Raw genomic sequence first — 23,391 nt, 5'->3', positions numbered from 1 at the left:
CTTCATCTCAACCCCATTCCTCCTCCTCTCGCATCCGCAAGCTTCCCCTGGCCCCTTTAACCTAGTTTTCTGCATCCAGCCCCTAAAACCTAAACCCTAAATTAAGAACAGAAGTGCAGCAAGTATTCTAGAACCAATAACATCCCATTCCCTTGACCTAAACCCCTTCCCTTTTGAAAGTAGAACCTAACCACAGCCCCCTACCTTCGATCCTAGAAGCCAGCCCATTTCCTACATCAAAACCCAAGAAATTCTGCAACCTATCTTCCTAATGAGAAACATTAACCCTAGAAAACCTAATTTCCATAAAACCCTAAGTGCCCTAAAACCTTAACTTGAAATTTCAGATCTGAAATCATCAGAACAGCAAGGCTTAAAGCTTGAAAACACAAACCCTAGACCCTTAACCCTGGCCAAACCTACTCTATCCCTAGCCTAACCCTAGAACCTACAGAATCTATCAAAAAACCGTCCACGGAAGGGTATTCCAAGCCTGGATGACTGCTTTGAGGATCCTGAAGTGGGCCTACATCTTAGGCATTAGATGCTGGTTCACATCAATATGTAGGGAGCCGAATCAACTAAAGGACACAGGGACAAGTCGCAAGCACTCCTAGGGAAGCAACCACACACATGCAAACAACAGCAGGGCTGGGACTTTTCAGAAATTGTGGCCTATATGCAAAGGAGGAAGTTAGAATTACTACAAATATAGCAGGGAGAAGGGGGATGAAGAGAGGTAAGCAATTAGTAAGTAAAGAAGGGGGCAAGCTGTGCTTGCAGTAGGGGAGCTGGACTCTCAGGTAGCTGATAAGAAAAGGGATATAATGTCCTGTATGCTAACTCATGGTTGCTAATGTTAATGAATGAAGCATCTTGCTATTCTTCTATTCTGATATCCACTCTTCTACCCAGTCATCTACTATTCTATTAACTTTGGAAGTGTATTGGTGCTCAAGTGTGAGTATGTTGGCTTGGTTAAACAGGGATCCTATCAGAAACTAACTCGTAATTAGGCATTTTATCCTCATTTCGAGACCCTAGATGAGACCCAGTAGTATATAGTTTTATGGCATTAAAGACCCATAGCCTATATATGTCCACCACCCCAAAATGTGCCTGAATTGGAGCTAGATCCACAACAAAACCCATGGGATCAAAGGCACAACTTGTACAGGACCTAACCCTAAATTTTTTTCTCACCTGCTTCATTGATGGATCTGCGTTAACCCTTCTCTCTTGAAGAAATTTGTCCTAGAAATTTGTAGTAACGACAAGGAAAGAACAAATGTTCCCAAACAAAACTCATGTGGTGCAGGAACGTTAGGAATTAAATATTCAAGGTGTGGAGCTTTCACTTCATAGAACCATGTTGACACGACAAACTTGGTTTTGGATAGGGATTTTGATACAGGGGAACCCTAGAGATAGGAGACTTAATAAAGGCTAGTTACAAGTCTTATTAGGTAAAGCAAATACTAATGAAGATAAAATAAATAAATAAAAAAGGAACTGCAACAGCTAAAGGTTGATAAACATGCAAGCCAGACAAAATAACGAAATAAATAGCAATAGCAATATCAACCCTAAACTAACAAGCAAGACTAAACAAGACTCAACAGCAAAAATGGGGATGGGGCTCATAGCAACATTAACACCTAACAAGAAATATTAAAAAACATTTGCTGCCCTAGTCCAAAGATCCTAAAACTAATAATAGATTCCGCAACTTAGTAAAAGTGTATAGACCTTATAAAGAACAATACACGGGAAAAAAAAATTATATGGGAACGGAATGGAAGCAAAAGGATTATTTAATAATAAAGGGAAGTGAAGGGAACAAAAAACCTATAAAAGGAACCTAACAATCAATAAAACTACTGATGGGAAAGAAAGGGGAAGCTTTTAGTGACAAAGGAACACAAGAAATATTTTGTGGCTGACAAAGGAACAAAATAATTATTAGAACTAAATTTTGGATGAATAAAATATATCACTAGAAATATCAAGGGAAGGGGAGTTTTTCATGAAAAAAGGGACAAAAAGGAAGCCAAAAGAGAGAAAACTGGGGGGGGGGGGGAGCTAGGAACAAACGACAATCAAGAGACAGGTGCTGTCCACATAAAAGATGAAAGCAAGAAAAAGAGAATGAACGCAACAAGGCACTGCCGTACAGGAAAAGGAAGAAAAGAAGAGGAGAGAAAACAGGAGCAGTGGAGAAAAAAGCCAGTCAGCAGAGATGGAGAAGGGACAGGGAGTTTTCACGTCAAAAGAGAGAGGGGGAAGAAGAAGTACTTGCTGTGAGAGAGAAGACGAGAATATTTCTGCTACGTGAGAGAGCTTTTTTGCACAAGAGAAGGGCTCAATTTTCATTCAAAATTTTCAATGATTGTGAATTCCAAAATGAGTGTGCGTATAATGGGTTACATAGGGGGGAAAAATTAAACTCAAAACCCTAGTACAAAATCCCAAGAAGACCCTAGGATGACTCACTACTAATGTTCTAGCACTTAGGGTCAAAACTGGAAATCCATTAGTACACTTAAGTGAAGATATTCCATCAGCTAATTATAACCATGGATCGATCCAAAACCCAATTACACTGAAATAACCCAAGTAGAATCAAAATGAACCAAATTAATCCAAAAAAACCAAAAAGAACCAAACTAAACCTAAATTAAACCACTAAATCTGCCTATGGGGCATTGCTCCTTATCGAACCAATGCCTCTGCCAATCCAGTAGTCTATAAACTTGTCACTGACCCACATAGGTGCTGGGCCGCTGGCATGGGCTTATCTTTACACTGGCATCACAGATAGACTCAAAACTGTCACCTAGGAATGATGTCCTTGTCAGATTTAAATAGAAGGAAGTCAAAACACCCACAACTCAGTAGCCAAGGAGCAGATCTCATCCTCCAGAAAAAATTGAAAATTCCTATGGATATACAATGATGCAACTTCCCTAGTTAGATGCAGATATCTCCAAGGGCCCCTCATTGCATAAAGCCAATTGATCAACTTGGAGTACATACAAAGTTTTAAGTTTTCTTGCTTTTCCCTCAGCTTTCCCTTTGGTTTCAGGCTTCACAGACCATCTGGGTCATCTGGTGTTTCCACTGTGCCTAGTTGCCTACAAATATGATCATGAAATACCGAACATTTGTGAACAGGGTCATATGACTCATACCATAAGGCATGCACATAAAACATTTAGTAATCTAGGGTAAAATTGGCTACTCAATGCTAATGAATTTTTGAATTCATAAATTTCCACTTCCTCAAACAGTTAAAATCTCATATCTTATTTATCCCCCCAGCAGTAGTTCAAGGATATTCTGCCCTCATGCTGGAGCAGATAGGAGGTGTCCCTCAACTACATATAGTCGATTAATGTTTTTTTTCACTTGTCCTCCATGGCAGAAAAATCATTTGACATATTTTTGCAAGCTGTCAGTCTAGCTAGTTCATCATAATAGGTAGTCCAGTCTTTTGGATGACAATCTTCAAGGTGGTCCATACCTGCAGTCTTCTACGTAGCATTAAAGTGATCTATATGGCTGGTTATAAAATAAATAATGAACAAATTCCTTTTTCTTTTATTTTTTTTTTTTTTTTTTTTGGAGGGGGGGGAAGAAAGAGAGAGAGAGCAACAATGAGAAAACCACTAGCAACTTAAGTGCAACAGAGAGCAATAACTTATGATGTACTAGGCAAAATGTCTACGAGTACAACTCTCTAATAGAAATATGCAGAAGATATGCTTACACTTCCCGGATGGAATTAAAATAGATTGATTGCTTGCTTAAGACAAGGGACAGGAAAGACATTAGAGCATAAACCTGTCAACAAAAGTAACTATTACAAAGATGCTACAACGTAGAAAAGCTTCAAACTAATGTAGATTTCAACAGATAAAAAAAATAAAAAATAAAAAAGCAAGCAAGAAAAGAAAAAGGCTCTTGTGTAGGTTTTCGACCAATTCCAAACACACAAAGAAATCAAACGGAAACATTATATATTCATAAGAAGTTGGAAGGGGGGGGGGGGATGAGAGCATATGACAATAAATCAAAGCAACGCATCATAACCTATGGTTTATGGATGCATGCACTCATCAAGAAATGCTGTTGATGTACAAAGTAACAAGCATAGCCTCCAGCAGATTAAACATGCAGTTGGCAGACAAAACAACCTCAGAATTTCATCACCCAAATCAGCAGGCTAAGTTTTAAGAAAATGGCCACTGTATGATGCCAAGTTGCCAACTGGGATCAGAAGGGATGGATCCAATATATAATACACAATGTACCAGCTGATGCATAGTGTATTAATGCACACCAATCTTGCAGTGCCCCCAGACAATTGAACCTGGATCATATCAGGATCAGTGGGGACTGACCATGGTAAATACACATAATCGCCGTTATCCAAACGTATAATTGAAAAGAAAAAAATATTCCCATCAATTAAGCATACACTTGAACATCATATGTTTTTTTATCTTATTGGAAGATTCTACCACAAGTTGGGTTCTAAGTTGATGACCCAATAGCTTTTTTTCTCTTATACAGTGTTTCAAAACACTGCAAGTTCCTCTACCCCAAAATATAAGAAATAATTGCATGAGGCAAAAATGCAAGTGCTTCAAAAATCTTCAATCTGTTTTGATGATTATACATAATTTTTCTCATGACCTGTGTCATTTTGTTGGTTTGTTTTATGCTAAATAGAAATTTCTTCTGTGTAGATAATTCAATTTTTCAATAGCATTTTACAATGGCAACAAATGAGAATGAGATGCCTATTGATAGTAGTGGGGGTGAGAACGTAAGCACTGCAGCTTATGATAAAGACACAAAGAGAAAGGCCAAGTCAAAAGACCTAGGGTGGAAGTATGGGTATTGGGCAGATTTGGCTGATAGAAACCTAGTCATGTGCAATTTATGCAAGAAAGATCTCCAAGGAGGTATTAAAAGATTAAAGCAATATCTGGTGACTTGCTATGAAGATGTTGCAAAGTGCACTAAGACGACTGCAGCCATTGCTCAAGAGATGAATGCAATCTTGATTAAAAAAAATAGAACAGTTACAAAGTGAGACAATGAAGATGACTTAGATGATCAAGTCAATGAAGGAGGATGCCACCTATATTGAGGGAGGAGGACGCGAGAACCTTGAGTCTCACTCTTCTTCTAGTGTGTACCCGAGCTCTGGAACAGCTGCGAAGAGAATGAAAATTGCCCTAAGGCGTGAGCAAGAGGTCCTATGGATGCTCATGTGAGACACATCCCTGAAAAAGTTATTAATGATAGGAGGGCTAAAGGTCCAGTCAAAGCAACAATACAGAATAGAATAAGATCAGCTGAAGAAGAAAAGGAAGGGAAAAAAAAGTTGATAATCACATTGCAGATTGGTTGTATCAGTGTGGCATTTCATTCAATGCTGTCAAAGCTAGAAGTCATGAAAGTGATGGTTGAGTCTATTGCACAATATAGTTCAAGAGATAAGCCCCCAACTTATCATGCTGTTAGGGTGCCTTTGTTGAAGACTGCAAAGGAAAGAAGAATAGAGACGAGAGCAACATATGAAAAGGATTGACAGAGTTACGGATGCACACTCATGCCTGATGGATGGACAAATAGTCAGGGAAACTTATGTCGTTCAAATGGTTACAGAGAATGCTTCAATTATAAAGCAACAGGAGCACTAGTCACAGAGAAGGGTGGTAGATTGTATTGTAACCCTTATGCAGCACATTGTCTTGATCTCATGTTAGAACTTAGAAGACATAGGAAATATTAACAGCATACAAGAGGGTGACAGCACAGAAAGGGAGATAAAAACATTCATCTATACGCACACTTATGAGAGAAAGGACAAATGGGAGGGATCTTGTGAGGGCTGCTGTTACTAGATTTTCTGGCTCCATTTGTGACACTCCAAATTGTATTGAAACAAAAGGACAACTTGAAGCGCTTGTTTATTTATGAGGTTTGGACAAAATCTAGTTTGTCCAAGATACAAGCAAGGAAGAAAGTGGTTGAAATAGTGTTTGCTACTACATTTTGGCACAGAATAGAGGACTCTATTAGAACATCAAAGCCTCTTATCGTCATATTGAGGATTGTAGATTTTGATGAGAAGCCAAACATGCCAGAAGTTTATGCAGCCATGCAAAAGGTTAAGAGGAAAAATAAAGAAAACTTTGGAGATAATGAATTCTTGTGGAAGAACATCATAAATATTGTTGATAAGCGATGGGAGTGTCAAATGGAGAAACCATCTTATGGTGCATTATTTCCTCATCCTGTGAAACTCTATCAATTTAGTGTTGTAAATGATTTTGAATTGATAGCTTTGGTGTCAAATCCGCCTGAGGTAGATTAAGCTGAACCAACTCCAAACGATTCAAGGTGAACCAAAGCAATCTACTGCAACCAGAACTTCTCTGAGAATGGTTGTACTCTCTGCAATCACTCTAGAGGATGTCGCTAGACATGGTGCTGATCAACTTGATCAGCAATCCGTCTCCGACGATCAAATCAGTAGGAATCAGAAGAGAGAGAAACCAGAGTTCCAGAGAACCCTAGCTCCAATGAACAGAACGGCGGGAAAGACTACTGATAGAACTTTGTCAACCAAAAGTCTCTTACCTTTATTTCTACATCCGCCATATTTATAGCTCTCGATCCCTGTCTTGGCTTTGTTTGGAGTGTTAGATCCCTTGTTCCGGTTATACGGTTGAGATCTAAGTCTTGATCTGACCATTGGTCGTATTTTGGTTCTTACTTGGATCGCTGGCTGATCCGGTCTGAACCGGTGGATGGGTGGTTGTCCATAACAGATAGGAACTCTAGAGACTGCCTTCAATCAAGTCATTGCAAAAGTAAATCTTGACTCAATTATACAAGAAATATACTCAGGCTAGTGAATATAGGGAAGCTTGAGGTCCTTTCTCAACAACTATGGCAATCAAACAGCATAGAACTATGAGTCCTAGTAATTAATAGTTCTTTATCATTTTATAGATTATACGTTTTCATAAATTTTTTTCTTTTTAAGTTTTATACATGTGTGTACGTTATAATTTTTTGGTGGGATACATATGGAGGGAATGCTTTTGAGCTTTCTAGGATTGCATTGTGGACTACAGACCTTTTGTTCCTCCTCTATTTGTAAGCGTATTAGACCACATTTGAGTTTGTAAGTATTAAGTGATTAAAAAATTAATTATTTAAGATATTTTGACTTTTAAGTTAAAATTTTGAAAGAATGACTCAGCATTCTCTTCAATTGGTAAGGAATTTAGATTCAACCAAGAAGAGGAATAGGCTAGAACATGAGCATCATAAGAAAAGTCCAAAAATTATAGAAAAAAGGGATATGGGGATTACATTTTAGAGGAAGAAGAAGGATTCAGTCTTTCTAGGGTTTAAGGGGATGGTTAAGCCTAAGGTTGGGATTGAAAACTAGGGTGCAGGTGGGGGCGAGATTTCCTACAGGAATTGGGATGTGGGACAGGGGAGGGTGACCTCAGGTTTGGGATTTGGGGAAGACTATGGCAGTCGCAAGCTAGGAGGGAGGGAAACAAGAAGGCTGCAGCTGGAGAAAAGAGAAGGGGAAAGATAAGGCAGCTTGGGGGTTTTTATTTACTCATTATTTTAAGGAAAAGGTTGCGATTACAGAAAATACGGATGCACAAAGCTGCCACAGGTTTCCTCCCTTGGGAACTGCCTTTAATCAACCTTACTCGATAATCAAAAACTGTTATCTTTACAAGTCAACGGGCTATAGTAATACATGAAGGATCCATACCAGGACTCGACATTTAAAAGCAAATCAAAGGTAGGATTTCTACTTGGCAAATTAAGAAGCAAAACGAACAAGGACTCTTAACAAAACAAAAGTGCAAACGTGTAAGGCAAGGTTGTCAAAGCATCTGCCTATGCCCATTTTTTGGGTCAGGGCAACCTGATGTCAGCTTGTCACCTAGGTTAAGCCTTGTTGCCTTGCTTGGTGTCGCCTTGGTTCCCGTTGCCCTCTATCGGCTCGCCTTGTCGCCTTGACAACCATGGTATAAGGACTTCTAATTTAAGAAGGAATTGCTTTTAAGATAGCACTCTCCAACTTAGGAACCAAAACAAAAAAAGTTCTACTTTACTTGGGACTCTCATTCTACTCAGGACTCTTAACTAATCCTAGCATGATTCAAATTACAAACCAAAAGTAGGACTGGTTTCCCAGTAGAATTCAGAGTCTCAGACTAATACTAAAAGAATACTTCACTAAGTAGGACTCCTAACTAGACTAGGACTCTTTCACAACTTAACAAGGACTAACTCAAATATCAAAATAAGATTAGGACTAGAATCCCAATAAAATTGTGGTTCCTCTTGGGTCAAGTTGGGTTGGACCAAGGGCACCCAAAACGCCCCTAGGCTGACCGAATTTTCCTAGACTGCTAGTAGGGCTGCAGGGTCTGGCAAACTCCTTAGGCCTTCTTTCGGTGGTCCTAGGTCCAGTCCACATCAGATCTCGATTAAGAATCTGAAGCCGAATAGGATCATACTCAATGTAAAGTCCAACTAGAAATCATATACTCAAGTCTCATCAAGGTACTTGTGATAGGCTGCAATGTTTTCAGCATTCTTTGAAAGAAGGCGTTATAATGGTCCATCTTCTACCAAAATACACTAGAGTGTCGTAGTATTGTGAGTATCATCTTCCGCTGTTTTGTTTCATAAATTTGCTTGCGGTGTTCATAGACTTGAGCCCTGTATCCAACTTTACTATAAGTCTTATTTTTTAGCAGCTTTCCAAATACTAGCACAGTGTCTAATAAAAGACAATGTTGGTGTAATTCTGGTTTATGGATCTATTTAAAAAAGCTAATACCAAAGAGGCACGTGCAAGACATCAATCTTGCTCATCCAGAGTTTCTTGATTTTACAGTAGTTCCAGTGATACGCCCTAGAAGTCCTTGGGCCTTGGCCAATGATAGTAATACAGGCAGATTTTGACATATTAGGTACTATGACCCATCTAAATAGGGGAACCAATGGGCTGGTAGTCATTCTTGTCAGGATTGTCAACTGTAGAAGTTCAAGGTTCTGCTGTTGTAGAAGATTCAGATGCAGCCATCTTCAAGTTTTAGGGTTCTGACCAATGATATCAGGGTAACAATTAGAAAAAATTACAACCAGCTTTTAAGGTACCAATTAGGGCAAAAAAAGGAAGAATTACAATCTCTGAACTGTTTTACGAATGGCACTCCAGAATACAGCCTCAAAACAGATTGCTAAAAAGGGGAAATTACAATACAAAAGATTCTGAACTGATACTTAACCTAGTCCAAGAAGTCGATTGTCAAAAGGAGGTTATACTGCTAACTAAACAGTAGGGAGGAGAAATTAGAACTATCACAAGTTCAGGCATCCAAAAAAGAATATTTCACAATTAAAAAAAAAATCTTCAGGGGTAAGGGAGAACAAGTTCAGGGCAGAACTGATTGAAGTTTTGCAATTTTTAGGTCATGGAGAGAAAAGAGAGGAAGCGCAGCAGTTAGGTCCATCGAGTTTCCTTATGGCTGTCCTCAAGGTCAGGCAAATCAAGGCAGCAGCTAGGGTTATATCTCAAAAAATAATAATAATAATAATAAATCTGCAATTGATTTACACGGTTAACTGATGGGCTGAAGTAACAATTCCGGTCTTTAAGGAGGACAGCTGTAACAAGAATGGATCCAGAATTGAGATGAAGAATTTTGGGAGAAACTTATTGTGATCCAAATTTACAGAACTTGATGAAAACCCAGATTTAGGGTTAGGGGTAGTATGGGAATTTTCCAAAATCTACGAGTTATGCGAGAATTCCAGCAACGAGAACTAGGTTCCTAGGGTATGTAGGGTGAATTCTAAACCTTACTGTAACACAATTTCCAGATCTGAAATTTAATAAAAAAGGTCCGAAAAATAGGTTTTAGGCTTTCAGCTAGGCGGGAGGACGCCCTGCTACTGTTGTGCAATTTCAGAACTCTCCCAAAGTTAGGTCAGACTTTAGTTTTCAAAAGTGCAAGAAGAATTGCAGAATTTTCTGTTCTTCCTTCGCCGTAAGAACGAGACAAGAATCCCGGGAGGGTTGGAAGGGAAAGAAGAGGGGTCATAGGGCAGGGGCAGGGTGGGGGAGGGCTCCAACAGGACCGTAGGAGGGTAGGGGAGGGAGTGGGGTTGCTGTAGAGGACTGGGATGCTGCTGCTCAAGTGTGGCAGCAGGGGCAGGGGCAGTGGTTGGGAGGGGTTGCGCAGGACGGGAGAGGGCCTGCGTATGCCTCGCAGGGGTAGGGGAGGGTGAGGGAGGGGCTAGGGCTTGCTGGGAATGAAGGGGAAGGGAAAGAGAGGGCCTGCAATTTGGGTGGGTTGCAGAGAGAGGGTCTACGATTTGAGTGGGGGTTGTTGTACTTATTGATTGCCACTGTAGCTTTTGAAGAAGATGCTGGAATTTATTGATGGCAGCTGGAATGAGCTTAGATACTGACTGTAGATGAGAAACTCTTCAATCTACCATGGCCCTCCCAAAGAGAACCACGACCTTGTGTCTCACAAACTCTAATTTTTATTCAATCCAAAACTGAAGAATTACAATGAGCGATAAGACTTATTTATAATAACCTTTACAAAGAAAGAAGAACTTGACTCAAACTCAACTAAGACTTAGAAACCAACTTAACTACCATCTAAAATAAAAAGATTTCTTGAGACAAAAGACTAACTTATCTATAGGAGTCCTCTTTAGGAAAAGACTCCCTACCTAAATTAACCACAACCCCACTTAATAAAGATAAGTTATAATTAAAGGTTGTTAGAATTTCAGCACCTGTAATCAACCCAGGGACTGAAAGGAAATTCAGAAATGGAAAAAAAAAGAGGAAGAAGAAGACTGAAGAGGAAGAAAGAGAAGAAGAGAAGGGAGGGAGAGAGCTTGCATGTATGTATCTTTTGGCTCTCCCATGGTACTTTATTTATAATGTAAAATCAAGTCTTAGTTTAGAAAAACTTTTCTAAACTAAATTAAAGCAAAAAAAAATTACATATTGCATAGAATCTCCCAAATCTACTAAAAAGGAAACCATCTTAGGGAGATTACTTGTCAACCAAGCAACAAGAAAATTAGAAGTACCTAAAATAGAAAGTAACTAAAATAAAAGTGATATTCTAATAAAGGCAAACTCCTAAATGATAAGAACCCTTCTTGTAAAAGGGTTTATCTTACCCACAACTAAACTAGTGGAAACCCACACAAACACAACTCAAATAAGAACTTAAAATGGCTGGGACTCTTTCATAACTCACAAAATACTAACCCAAGCAAACCAAATAAAGATAGATCCATAGCCCTTGGATCGAGGGGGGCCCAACCAGACCCTTCTTGAGCCCTAAAAAGGCAGGGAAATGACCAAAATACCCCTGGAATTGGGTTCCGCCAAGGGGAGTCTCTATGTTCACATCACAACTCCTTCGTTTGTGAATTGGGCAATATTTCTTCAATAGGAAGGATCGAAATTCTGAGCTTTAAGCTCTGATAGGTTGTAATTACAGAGAGTTTATTACTCAGAGAAATGTGTTTTATTCATAGGATCCAATTGGGTATTTATAGGTTACAATCTGAGTACGTCCTACTCTAAATAGGAAAAGAAATACAAAAATAACTAGGAATGGATAAATTAATCCTAGACATATTAGGAAACTAGTCTACAACAGAATAGGAAACCAAAACAGAAAAGAATTAAAAAATAAAAGAAAACCTCTCGATCTAGCACTAGGTAGCGTCAAATCGAGAGGGATATTTCCCTCTGACAACAGGTTTAATAAAGGATTAAGGTTATTTGGCCTAGGAGTCTCTAAACTTGTCTTTAATACTCATGTAATCATTGTTTCTTTTTAAAGAATAGAGTGAACTGAATCAAAGCTTGTGTCAGTGTGCACTCTTCTCCCTTTTGTCCCCCCTTATTATGAAATATTTCCTCTCTTTCTATAGTGAAACACAATGTTTGGCAGAATGGCTTAATGATCAATGTGATCTCAAGCCCTCTATTTATAATTAAGTGCAAAGTACACTATTACATAAATACCCTTACTTGGGTAACAAGAATTATACATGAGTAAAAACTCTAATAGAATTGGACTCCTAGTATAACTCAACCAACACTTTCAACAACTCAGTTTCTTCTCAGGTTTCCCTTTTCCCTTTCTTCTTTCCTTCTTCCTCACTTATTCTGCCACCCATCATTTTGCATGGAGAGCATGTTATGCCCATCATAAGTCGTGGAGGGGCAAAGATAAGATGAGCACATTTGTGTAGACATGCCCTATAAATGTTGAAGACAAAGTGTAGTGCATGGTTCGAGAACTCAATCAGTGAAAAACCGAGTTGGTACACTATTTTCTGGTTGAATCAAAGCTAGGTTTTGGTGGAAAGCATACAATTACAGCGAATTTCCAAGGTCTCGCTGATAATTACCTGATGCAGATCCAGCCCCGAATTAGGGCCTTCAGACTTAGCCTTGCCCCTATAAGCCACACAAAGCCCCTGTCCTTGCTGTCCAGCAGCACAGCAAGTCATTATTGTTTTTCCGTACTTAAATTTTTTTCAGTACTAGTAATTTCAGAGGCAATTCTGTCACTCTCATCAATTAGAATAGACTATAGGTGATGAATAGATTCTTTTCCCTTCAAGCCTAGGATGTTTTTATGTGTGTGTTGCTGCTCGGTTTATGTCAAAGAAGGTCCAAGAATTGAGTATTCTGTTAAGGTTCATAGTGAAGTCAAGCGAAATCCATTTGTCAGGGGAAACCAACCCACACACCCCCCCCCCCCCCCCCAAAAAAAAAAAAAGAAGAAGAAGAAGCCAGCCTTGAAGAAGTCATTACAATCGGATGCATGCAGCCTCAAGGCGGATTTTTATTTGCAGCAGCCCTAGCTGCTGCCAACGGTGGTGATCGTGCCACCTAATCAAAATAAGATCGAACAGTTGATAATAAAATGGTGGGGGTTTACTTGTAAAGACTATTTTTTATTTTTACATTTTAAAGGTTTAACGTTTGCTAACTTACAAAATCAGACCCCTCATTCACCCCACTCTCAAATCCTTATTTCTTCGCCTGCTCAGATCCCCGGCAACTTGGATGGAGATTGCTTTCTCTGCCCTAATCTGAAAGATCAAAATGCATACATCTCAATTTCCCCGCAGCCGATTAAGGAACCATTGATTCAACTTTGAGATTATGTCAGCAGCCTTTTCTTGCAGAAAAGGTTACCTGTAAGATTACAAATCCCAGCAATTAGCTATGAGATTTGTCTTGAGGTCTGTTTCTTTGAATCGTATGATGGAAGGAGCTCACAGGATGCCTCCTTATTTCAGTGAAGGCAAAGGTAGGATATTGAGCGAGGAAGAAAGGGCAGCTCAGAACATCTATATAAAGGTAATTAGCCATTATCATCCCTTTCAATCTCTGTAAGAGTATTATTCAATCTGTTTCCATAATTTTGTTTTCAGTTCTGGTCTTCATTTACACATTTTTCTCTGGTTTGATTGAAGAAAATGGAAAGGGATAAGTTGGAGAAACTGCAACGTAAGATGGAGAAAGAGAAGGCATCTTCAAACAACCAGAATTCGCAGAAGGTATGGACTGTTGCGAATGTCTAAAATTTTAATGTTATATTGGAGTTTTTGCCCCTTTCTATCAACGTTCGATTGATAACTCTTCCTTTCCTATTAAGTGTTATTGTTGTTTTGGATGAATGAATCGATCTTCTTTAGAAGAGGATCGCTTGGCCACACATTAGCATTTAGCAGCCTCATAGTTTTATTGCTCTTAATCAACGAAATCAGTTTCACTGCATTCTTAAACCAGTGTCTAGCGAGTGAAGCGTACTCGGAATCTGTGAATTATTGCTATGGAACGAGGAGAACTCGTGTTTCCTCAACTTGTGAATTTGGTCAATCCGTTCTTCTACAAATGCAAGCTCATCACCATCTTGTGGTGAAATCAGGGGAAATAAATGGAGAAAAACATCGGCTGCAGGGAAATCGAGATGTTTCACACTTGGGGCAGAGGCAGCCAAGACACTGAGCAGGCAAAATGAAATTGGGATTTGAGAGTCAGGCGAATGAGGGGTATGATTTGTAAATTAGTAAACTTTAAACACAAAAATAACATTTACAAGTAAATTCCAGCCATTTAATTCTCAACCGTTGATCTTATTTTGATTATTTAGCACGATCACCACCGTTGGCAGCAGCCAGCAGCGGCTGCTGCAAATAAAAATCCCCTCAAGTCCCCGCATCTAGATATCTGGCAGCTAATCCCCTCCCCCTTCTCTTATCTCCCATTTCTCTATTCTTCTTGAACTTTAGGACTTCCTAAGATACCCAAAATTCAAAATCAGATCTACACCAATCTAGCCATCATATCTGTCCCCCACTCTAGGTGCATCATCCAGCTAACCCTAGTGACCTTAGATCCCAATTTGACCCTATTCTGACAATCTAATTCCAAGATATAAATGTTTTCTCGAATTTTCATACTCCCTAAAACCCAAAACAAGAACCCTTAAATCTACCAATTTAGCCATTCAAACCCATCCAAACTTGCAGGATCATATCCCTATCCATTACCCACATAACTTCCAACTTTCAGCCTATTCTGACACCTATGAACCCCAATTTCCCATTTCAAGGAATTTATCCATATCTCTCTTAGAATGAGCTAAATATCCTTGATACCTTAACTATCATTCAGAAGCGCATTACTTTTAATCATATGACCCTAAACTAACCCTTTTTCCCATAAAATCAAACCTATCCATCTTGTATGAGTTGGTTCACTTAAAGATCTTGGAAGAACTGCCCTCATTCAATTGAGGCTACATAACTACTGAGATACAAAGATATTAACTCATATCCCATCTCATCTTAAAACCCCGAAAAAGAAGATATTACTGATACCACGGAAAAATGTCAGCGAGATCTCAATCTACGGTGTAGTGAGGATTTGGTAAGGCACAGCATTACTCAATTCGCCAGAAACTACATTGCGCTACAAATCTTCAAGGTGAAGATGGTCAAACTTCAGTGCATGTTTGCTTCAAAGGAGTGGTTTGTTTATGAAAGTCCAGACGCCAACAAGGTAAAGCAGCTCAGGCAACCATATCTAGTGACCAATCCGGACCTGAAGAAGGTTGTTGTGAGCCTTGTGACCCTCGATCCAGTGGCAAAGGTCTTGAGGACGACTAACTTAAAAACGAACCCTATCTTGCCACACTTGTATGCTATAGTTGAGATGATGAAGGATCAAGTAGTGTAAGAGCTACCATCATATAATAACTACATAAAGCTAATGAATTTTGATTAATCTAACAAAATGAACTACTTTCCACTTGGATCCTTAGTAAGCATTGATTATAATTTGGACCTACTATCTCAATCTTAGGTTATAGTAAAAGCACAGATTTGGGATCAGTCAAGCTAATGAATGTGGTGCAACATGCAGTGACAAATCGGGAGCCAAAATAGATATGTAGTCCGACTGAAATAGCAATGTGACAGTTCTAGAAGTACAAAAAAATGATTCTCATTGTAACTGTGTACTGATATTGACGTAACTATTGCTCCTGGTAGGTCCATGTCCATCAACTTCGCTTCTTAATTCAACATAAGTATGTTAAAAGGTGCAAACACTTACCTAATAATCTTAATGCTCTAATGTAGGTGAATGTTGGCTGGTGTATACATGTATATATCTGTGTGTGTGTATTATAGTACATATATATATATATATATATATACAGCCTAATTAAACAAAGATAGCAGTGAAACTGCTCTCTCAGATATGTTCTACCTCCGAATGTAAAGACTGACTGTCTTTTCACTTATCCAATACAAGAGGCAGAACCTATTGGTCTGCACAGCCAGAGAACTTGGATTATGCACACTACAGCTTGAGACTCAAGATGCAGCATAAGTACATCGACAAAGAAAAAAATGAAGGCCTACTTGAGCTTGCAACATGTTCCAGTTGGAAACAGACGATGGTTAAGGATCGAGGTGCCCCTACATTGGATTGAGCCTAGAGAAGGCCCAATACTGAGATAGCTAGTCATATGGGTGGTGAACGAATTTATGGCTTCTAAGAGGGCCGAGCTCACTCATAGACACCTCAACATTATGAATCCCAACCTAGCAATAAAGATGAAGACGAAGATGTCGACTGGTCACACTCCAATGGCTGCAAGCAAAACCATCCATGGATGGCAATGATGATGACAATAATGGTGATGAAGGGCTATGCAACAAAATTCAAGGGCCAGGGAAACATTATAATCCCCTCAGATTCAAAGTGGAGAGTCAATTTGACGATGCTCCAGAAGATCTTGACCACCTTGTGCACATGCCATGTGTTGAGGTTAGCTAAACAAGAGGTCTATAGCATTTGTTCCAACCAGTTGCAAGTAACATGGATATAGACATTACAAGCTTATTTGACACCCTTGGAGGCTTTAGTCCAGAGGAGTGTAATGGGTGTGGAATCGACAAATAGGACAGTGGATATCTCCTTGTTTTCCACAAAGGAAACAATTGCAAATATGGTGGGGAATGACAATATTCTCTTCTTCAACCCCATAGGCCCATACATATGATGCTCAGTTATAGGGTGGATCGACTTTTGTGGACAGCATCATGTCATACCCAAACTCCCAACCATATCAACATGGTCAAACAGGTAGCTACCATGCATCAATAATTGCATCTTCTTCTGGCTTAATTATTCCAACTAGCATTACCTAGACTATGTTGATAATGAAACATATAGGGAAGTAAGATTGAAATTTGAAATTGTTTAAGGCAAATCATTGCATGGCCATTATTTGTGACAGTAGAAGGAACCGTTCAGTCAACGGCAACAATCTACTGGTCGTTTTGAGCCTCCCTGGAAGTTTGTGGTACTGGTATCGGTGCAGGAATGTCAACAGTTAGTAAAAAAAATTCATGCTACTTTCTGACATTGGTGGACTACTAAATTGTTTTTCTGCATCCATAAAATATATTAGGGATAATTACTGATGCCCTCATGCACTATAGCATAATTACTGCCTTATCCAATGTTTTTTTTTTTAATTACTAATACAATGTTAAGCTTTGCCTAAAATTACTGATGCCCCCTGCCATAAAGCTTCATTAGTTAACTGATGATGTGACAACTTTGTATTCAGAAATCTTTTGCCATTACTTGTTATTTACTCTTAGGCCAAATAACATACTACACTTAGTACTTCAGGAAAAAATTAACCCTAAACCTATAACCTTGAACCCGTCTTCTCTTCCCACCCACCCATCCCCAAAGAAAGGTCTTCTTCCTCTTCCTCTTGGTGACCCTGAACCCATTTCCTTCCTCTTCCTCTCGACAAGACCTAATTTGAGAGACAAATTACAAAACAATAAAAAGATGGTAACTTTATTGTGATTGTTGAGGGTAAGCATAAAAATTGAAGTGCCAAAATTAATTTGGTACAACAGTGAAACAAACTTAAACTCCGAGCTCAATTTCAATCAACTGTATTTTCTTCATCGATCCATCAAATCATTCATCAAAGTAATCATTTACCATTCACCTTCAACCACAACCAACCAATCAACCATTTGGTAATTAGCACTCCTCTATTACCATCTCAAGAGATTATCAGTTCAGCCACAGAAACCACCCAAATTTTATCAAAAACTACTCACAGGTTTTTGTATGCATTTGCCAATAGTTTTCAACATCAACTTGCAGTTTGATGCCAACTCCACCTCTCCAGTCAAAACTCAAAAAGCCATAAACTTGCAATACGCACTTCCTATTCTCACGCATGTCAATTGGACTGCCATCCAGGCAACAATATTTTCAACCCAATGTGCCAATTTTCAAGTTGCAGATTTGGTCTCCTTTGCCTCTACGGAGCCTTGGACCTATCACTATTCAGGAGACACATACTAACAGTCTCGTTAAAGGACCATACATTTTCAGGGAAAAGAAAGAAGCAGATGAAGGATTCATGGAGAAACTCCAATCAAATCAAAAGATCCCCATGTGTATGAAATCATACTAGTAAAGACACTGATGTACATTAAGTGGGGGATAGCTAAGAACCTGGAATACTCTGGCAAGTCCTCCCTCTTTTCGACTAACTATCTCACAGTAAGGCCAGGAATAGAATCAGTCAATCTCTCGTAATCCATTTATCCATCATTAAGTTCCAGACTATTAGGAGGCTGGCATGGATAGCAAATTCAGGATTGCGCTCTCCAGTAGTTGCTGTCAAGCTTTTCTATCTTGATCTTGACGTCGACATTGTCCCCGGAGAATATGGGAGGCACAGTACACCGCAATAAACCCAAAAGCCCAGGCTTGTCATGGTCATCAAGAGATGAAAAACCTGTACTGATAAGAATACAGGTAAACGGCAGGGGGATGGGTAGGCAGCAAGGGATGGCAAACAGGGTTCATTTTGGCTATCCCGCAAACTTGAAACTCACTCCATTTCATCTGATAAGGATCCAACTTTTTGAAATCCAAAATGGCAAGAATATAAAAAAGTAAAATTGGTATTTCACATGGCTTTTCTCAATGAGGTAATATCATCTTTTAACTTCTTAGTTCTAACGAAGAGCAAAATAGGCATTACACACCCAACCTTAACAGCCTCTAAACACCATTAAAAGTGAGCGGGGCAAGAGTAATTTCATGAAGTACAGGGTTTGATTAGTAATTATGCTACAATACAGGGGGACATCAGTAATTATTCCCCAAATAGACTACAGCATATGGTAGCAACCTAAGGCATCTGGTATCAAGCCAAACTACCATTTTGTGCGTGTTTGTGTGTTTTCTTTATGAAGTCTAGTGATCTTAATGCATGTAATCATGCTTGAACAGGTTACCCAGAAGTTCCATGACAATTCAACTGTTTGGCCACTAAGATGCACATTTCAGTTTTGCCAGTAATTATGCAAAATATTCTGGTTTTACTAAGGGTAGAAACCATGGTCGAAAGTCAAACTCTGAACCTTGAAGGCTTGAATCAAGCCCCACAACTTGGGCAATCAAGCTTGGGCTACTGGACCACAATTAACAACAACCTGATTAAATGGTCCATAAAAATTGGTGAATCTACAACAACAGGTCTTGGCTCCTGCTGCAGGAATACTTTTTCCTTTTTCTCCTCCTACCATCCAAATACTACATCAAACCTCATGACAGTCATTCTCCTCCTACCATCCAAATAATACATCAAACCTCATGACAGTCAACATAGGTCCTTACCACCCATGAAAAATCGTGTTCTTCTTGATTACCCTACATGGCAAAGATGTTATTAATTGTAAATGCATATTGGGTTATTTATAGTTTCATACAATCAGAAAATACCATTATAAAATGGTTATAACTTACAGGCATTATTTTAAAACCACCTGTTTGATGGTTTGGCATGGACACTATTTTTCTTACGTGCCATTTTATTTGCCAACACTAATATGACCTTCCATTAACAAAGCAACCCGATTGCAGATCTATGGAGTATTCTTTGTGTCGGATGTGGTCAACTCTCACTAAGAACAAAAACCCAAGCTTGACTCATAGGCATTTGCTGACATACTAGCCTCAAAAGTCTGAATGGCATTTCCATTTTGGCCGAAGGGGGTTAAAAGGCTATGATGTTCCACATGAAGACAACCAAATGAGAAAGAGCATCAGGTGAAATAATATAAGTCAAAAGGTGGATAGAGTAAATGAATCTCACATCCATGTAATATGGTATCACTTAAGCATAATTGATCATGTCTCCTAAAATGAATAACAAAACAAGAATAGAGAAGGAAATGTTTGATTAGCCATCCGACCTTACCATTTATAAACAGGCCAATCCTTCTGATTTCTGATTTAAAAACTAAGGAACTTGAAGTTTTGCTAACTCAGGAAGAAGCCACAATAAAATTAACAAAGGTGATGATGCTTAAGGACAAAGTATGAAGTCAATGCAGTAGTCCATAACTGCTCTTGACATGCTTCATTTAATTATAGCATTTTTTCTAAGCCAAGGGTTTGCATCAAACTCAATAAAGATATCCATGGAAAAGCTACAGCCCTGAAAATCTTACTGCATGGCAAAATAAATATTTTCAGCTAATTAGATTCAAGCCTCAATGCTATTAATTTAACCATTTTACCATAATAATTGAGTAGCAGCCCAGTTTCCGGGAGTTTCTACCAAGGAAACTCAACAATGTGCAATAACATAAATGGCAAGTATAAGACAATTAAGTTATGGCTACAAATTAAGTATGGGCCTCCAGATTCCAGCTGATAAGAAATATTTCAGCGGGCAACATACAAGAGAGGAAAAAAATGAACCAAGCAGTTCAATAATTACTCAGCTGGGGAATAATGATGTGATGACTGTAGTAAGAGAAAGGCCGACCATCAACAAAATATGCAACTCAAATAAGACTTTTCCCAGTAAAAAAAGGCCAACTACTTAGATTCATTTTGGCCATTTAATACTGTATAGATCCTTGTTAGTTGTCATTCCATAGTAATTCATGGCAATCAAAAAATTCATTAACCATAACAGGTATACCCTAAAACAAGTATCAAGCAATTCCAGTGCTAAAAAAAGAAAAAGAAAACTCTATATCAGCAAATAACTGCTTACCGGAACCATGAATATTATCCGAACAATGTATCGCTGATAAGTAGGCTCCGTATAATTCAGAAGATGCCTGTATATATGCAATATTGCCAACGTAATGGCTCCAGCCATGCAAGGGAAAGCAACAATGATGAAATAAATTGGTGCCATTTGCTCCCCGGAAACAATTCATCCACCAATCCTCCCTGGGGAATTCAAATTTAATTTCCTGAAACTGAAGCTTCTTTTATTGGCGGTGGATGTAGTTCGAGGCATACAACCTAATGCGAAATAGCATCAGCAGAAGATCATACTAACCTATAGTTAGTATTCTGAACTTCTATTCCACTACGTCACTTTGTCACCCCCAATGTTCAAACTATACATTGAAAATAAAGTAAAGCGGTGCAAAAATGCTGTATACCCTCTAGCTCAATTCCCAGAAGCTTCAATTCTAGATCAATGGTAGTCTATTACCTAGACCCAACAGCAGGCTTCTGCTACTCGTGCAATTCCCTGTGATGTCAATGGGCAAGGCATAAAGAAAGATACAGACGAGTCGTAACAAGCACAATTGATCAATAGAGCAACCGTATGGCAAGACATAACAACTTAGTCATTTTTTTCACGTATACGCAGCATGAGAAGACTCGTTTCTTCGTTCTCTCTTCGGTACCTGAAGCAGAGAGAGATCAGAGGCAAGCGCAAGCTAGAAATTAGGAAAGTACAGACAAATTATACGCACTAGGGCTCTAAACCTAGAAGCTTGGATTGGTCATCATTATCGTGCTCATAAGTAAGGTAAAAATCATAGCGACACATAGAGAGAGGTGGAGAGGACGCCGGGTCTGTCCATTACTTGTCGAATGTCGATTGTTATTCTAGTCTAAATCCCAGTATTAATTACTTACCATGTTGATGCTATTGGCTATTGTTTTCACTCGCCGGAAGGGAAGATATAAGAGAAAAATACGGCAGATCTGTCCATCGGAACCCGGAGAACGAGGTTTTAGGGAATTTCTGTGAGCTGAAGCACAGAAAATGGAGACTACGAAAGCGAAACCCCTATGTCACTTCGCCTCATCGCATAAAAAGCCCGGCAAGGAATGGAAATTCGTCTCGACAAACGGATGAGCAGTGTGGTCCTGAGGACTATCTTGCGATGCCTGTTCCTACAGCCCAAATGTAGCACGTGGTCATCGATTAAACTATCAAAATTTACTGGTAACTGGTGAGGTAAAAGTTAAACAACCCCCACGAGGAGGTCCTAGTTCGCATCCATCCGGCGGCACCTATATTAAGTAATATTCCCTTCACCCTATATATAAACTCTTCGGATTCAAAAAAAAAATTAAAAAATAAAAATAAAAATAAACAACCCGTTTAAGGTAACGACTAACGAGTATGGCGAATCGTGTGGTGTTTTCTTTTCTTTTTGTTTTTGGAAAGAAGACGAATCATGCAATGGGCAACCCTCGTTTATTAGTTAAGCTTAAGTTGAATTTCATTTACCCAAAAAGAAGTTGAATTACATTTTTAGGGCCTCTCTGGTTATATGAATTTAGGGCCTGTTTGGTTATATGAGTCTGGAGATTTCAAATATCTAGAGATTTCAAATCTATAGACTTCAAATCTATGGAGTCATAATTTATAAAATTAAGTATTTGGTTGTGGAAGAAATGGGATCATCTTAAAAACTATTGTCGCGTGATTTTTGTGATGGTATTTTTTTTTTTTTTGAATTTCACCTTACCCATAAATATAAGTTGAATTACATTTTTCTAGGGCGTAACTCTTCATAAATCGGATTTGAAATCTCTAAATTCAATTTAGAGATTTTTGAAATCTCTAGATTCATGAATCCGATATTTATACCCATTTGATTGTGAAAATTTCTAGATTCATGAAATCTAGAGATTCATCATTTTATACTAAAAACGTAAATCTATAGATTTATAAGTATGGGATGAAATCCAAAGATTTCACTTCTGCTATAAAAACGATAAACATTTGTACATTACAAAAATCACAAATAATTTTTATATTTTAGTTAATAATTAGTAACCATTAATTATAAATTTTATTAAAAAAAAGAGAGAAAATCTTCCCTTAATGATTTTTGTTTCCATTTTCTGGAAAGAAAAACATACACACAAAAAAAAATAGAAAATTTAATAAAAATGTTAGAGAAGAAAAGTAGGAGAATAATTAGTGATAATTATGGTATTTTTAAAAAAGATTCTTATATTAGTCAAAAGGAAAAGGTGAAATATTTTTTTGAGGTAATAAAAACAACAACAATAAGCCTTGTCCCAACTAATTGGGGTCGGCTACATGGATTTTTTCCCTCCAATTAGTTTTCTTCGAGGCCATATTAGATACAAGGCATAAGCTATATATATCCTATCTCACCACTTATCCTAAGGTTATTTTAGGTCTATCCCTAGCTCTTCTAGTTCCTTCAATATGGATTATATCACTTCTCCATACAAGGGCATTTATAGGTCTCTGTTGAACGTGGTCGTGCCACCTCGAACGACTTTCTCAAAGCTTATCACTTATGAGAGTAACTCCCATACCAACTCTAATATGAGCATTTATTATCTTATCCATCATAATTTTGCCATTCATCCATCTTAGCATCCTCATTTATATTATACTGAGT

The 23,391-nt window shown here is 38.5% G+C and overlaps 1 protein-coding gene across 4 annotated transcripts in view; it reads right to left on the bottom strand.

Annotated features, from left to right (window-relative positions):
• The window catches only part of LOC149008667 (uncharacterized), a 49,519-nt gene extending 27,626 nt beyond the window's left edge, over positions 1–21,893 (bottom strand). Inside the window, exons 1-4 of one of the 4 annotated variants that reach the window (XM_089165520.1) lie at positions 21,638–21,893; positions 21,045–21,402; positions 20,751–20,932; positions 3,770–3,843 (exon numbers count right to left, since the gene is read on the bottom strand). In XM_089165520.1, the coding sequence (XP_089021646.1) occupies positions 3,770–3,843; positions 20,751–20,897 (221 nt within the window). In that variant the 5' untranslated portion in view covers positions 20,898–20,932; positions 21,045–21,402; positions 21,638–21,893. Of the gene's footprint in view, positions 1–3,769; positions 3,844–20,750; positions 21,403–21,637 lie in introns of all 4 variants that reach the window. The other 3 variants (XM_089165521.1, XM_089165523.1, XM_089165522.1) reach the window with 3 other exon arrangements.
• Positions 21,894–23,391: the final 1,498 nt, after the last annotated feature.

The sequence above is a fragment of the Hakea prostrata genome, chromosome 8 (assembly GCF_041222555.1).
Source record: "Hakea prostrata isolate BN-2017 chromosome 8, UWA_Hpros_2, whole genome shotgun sequence".
NCBI lineage: Eukaryota > Viridiplantae > Streptophyta > Magnoliopsida > Proteales > Proteaceae > Hakea > Hakea prostrata.
The sequence above is the reverse complement of the archived record's forward strand: the minus strand, read 5'-3'. Positions and strand labels throughout refer to the sequence as shown.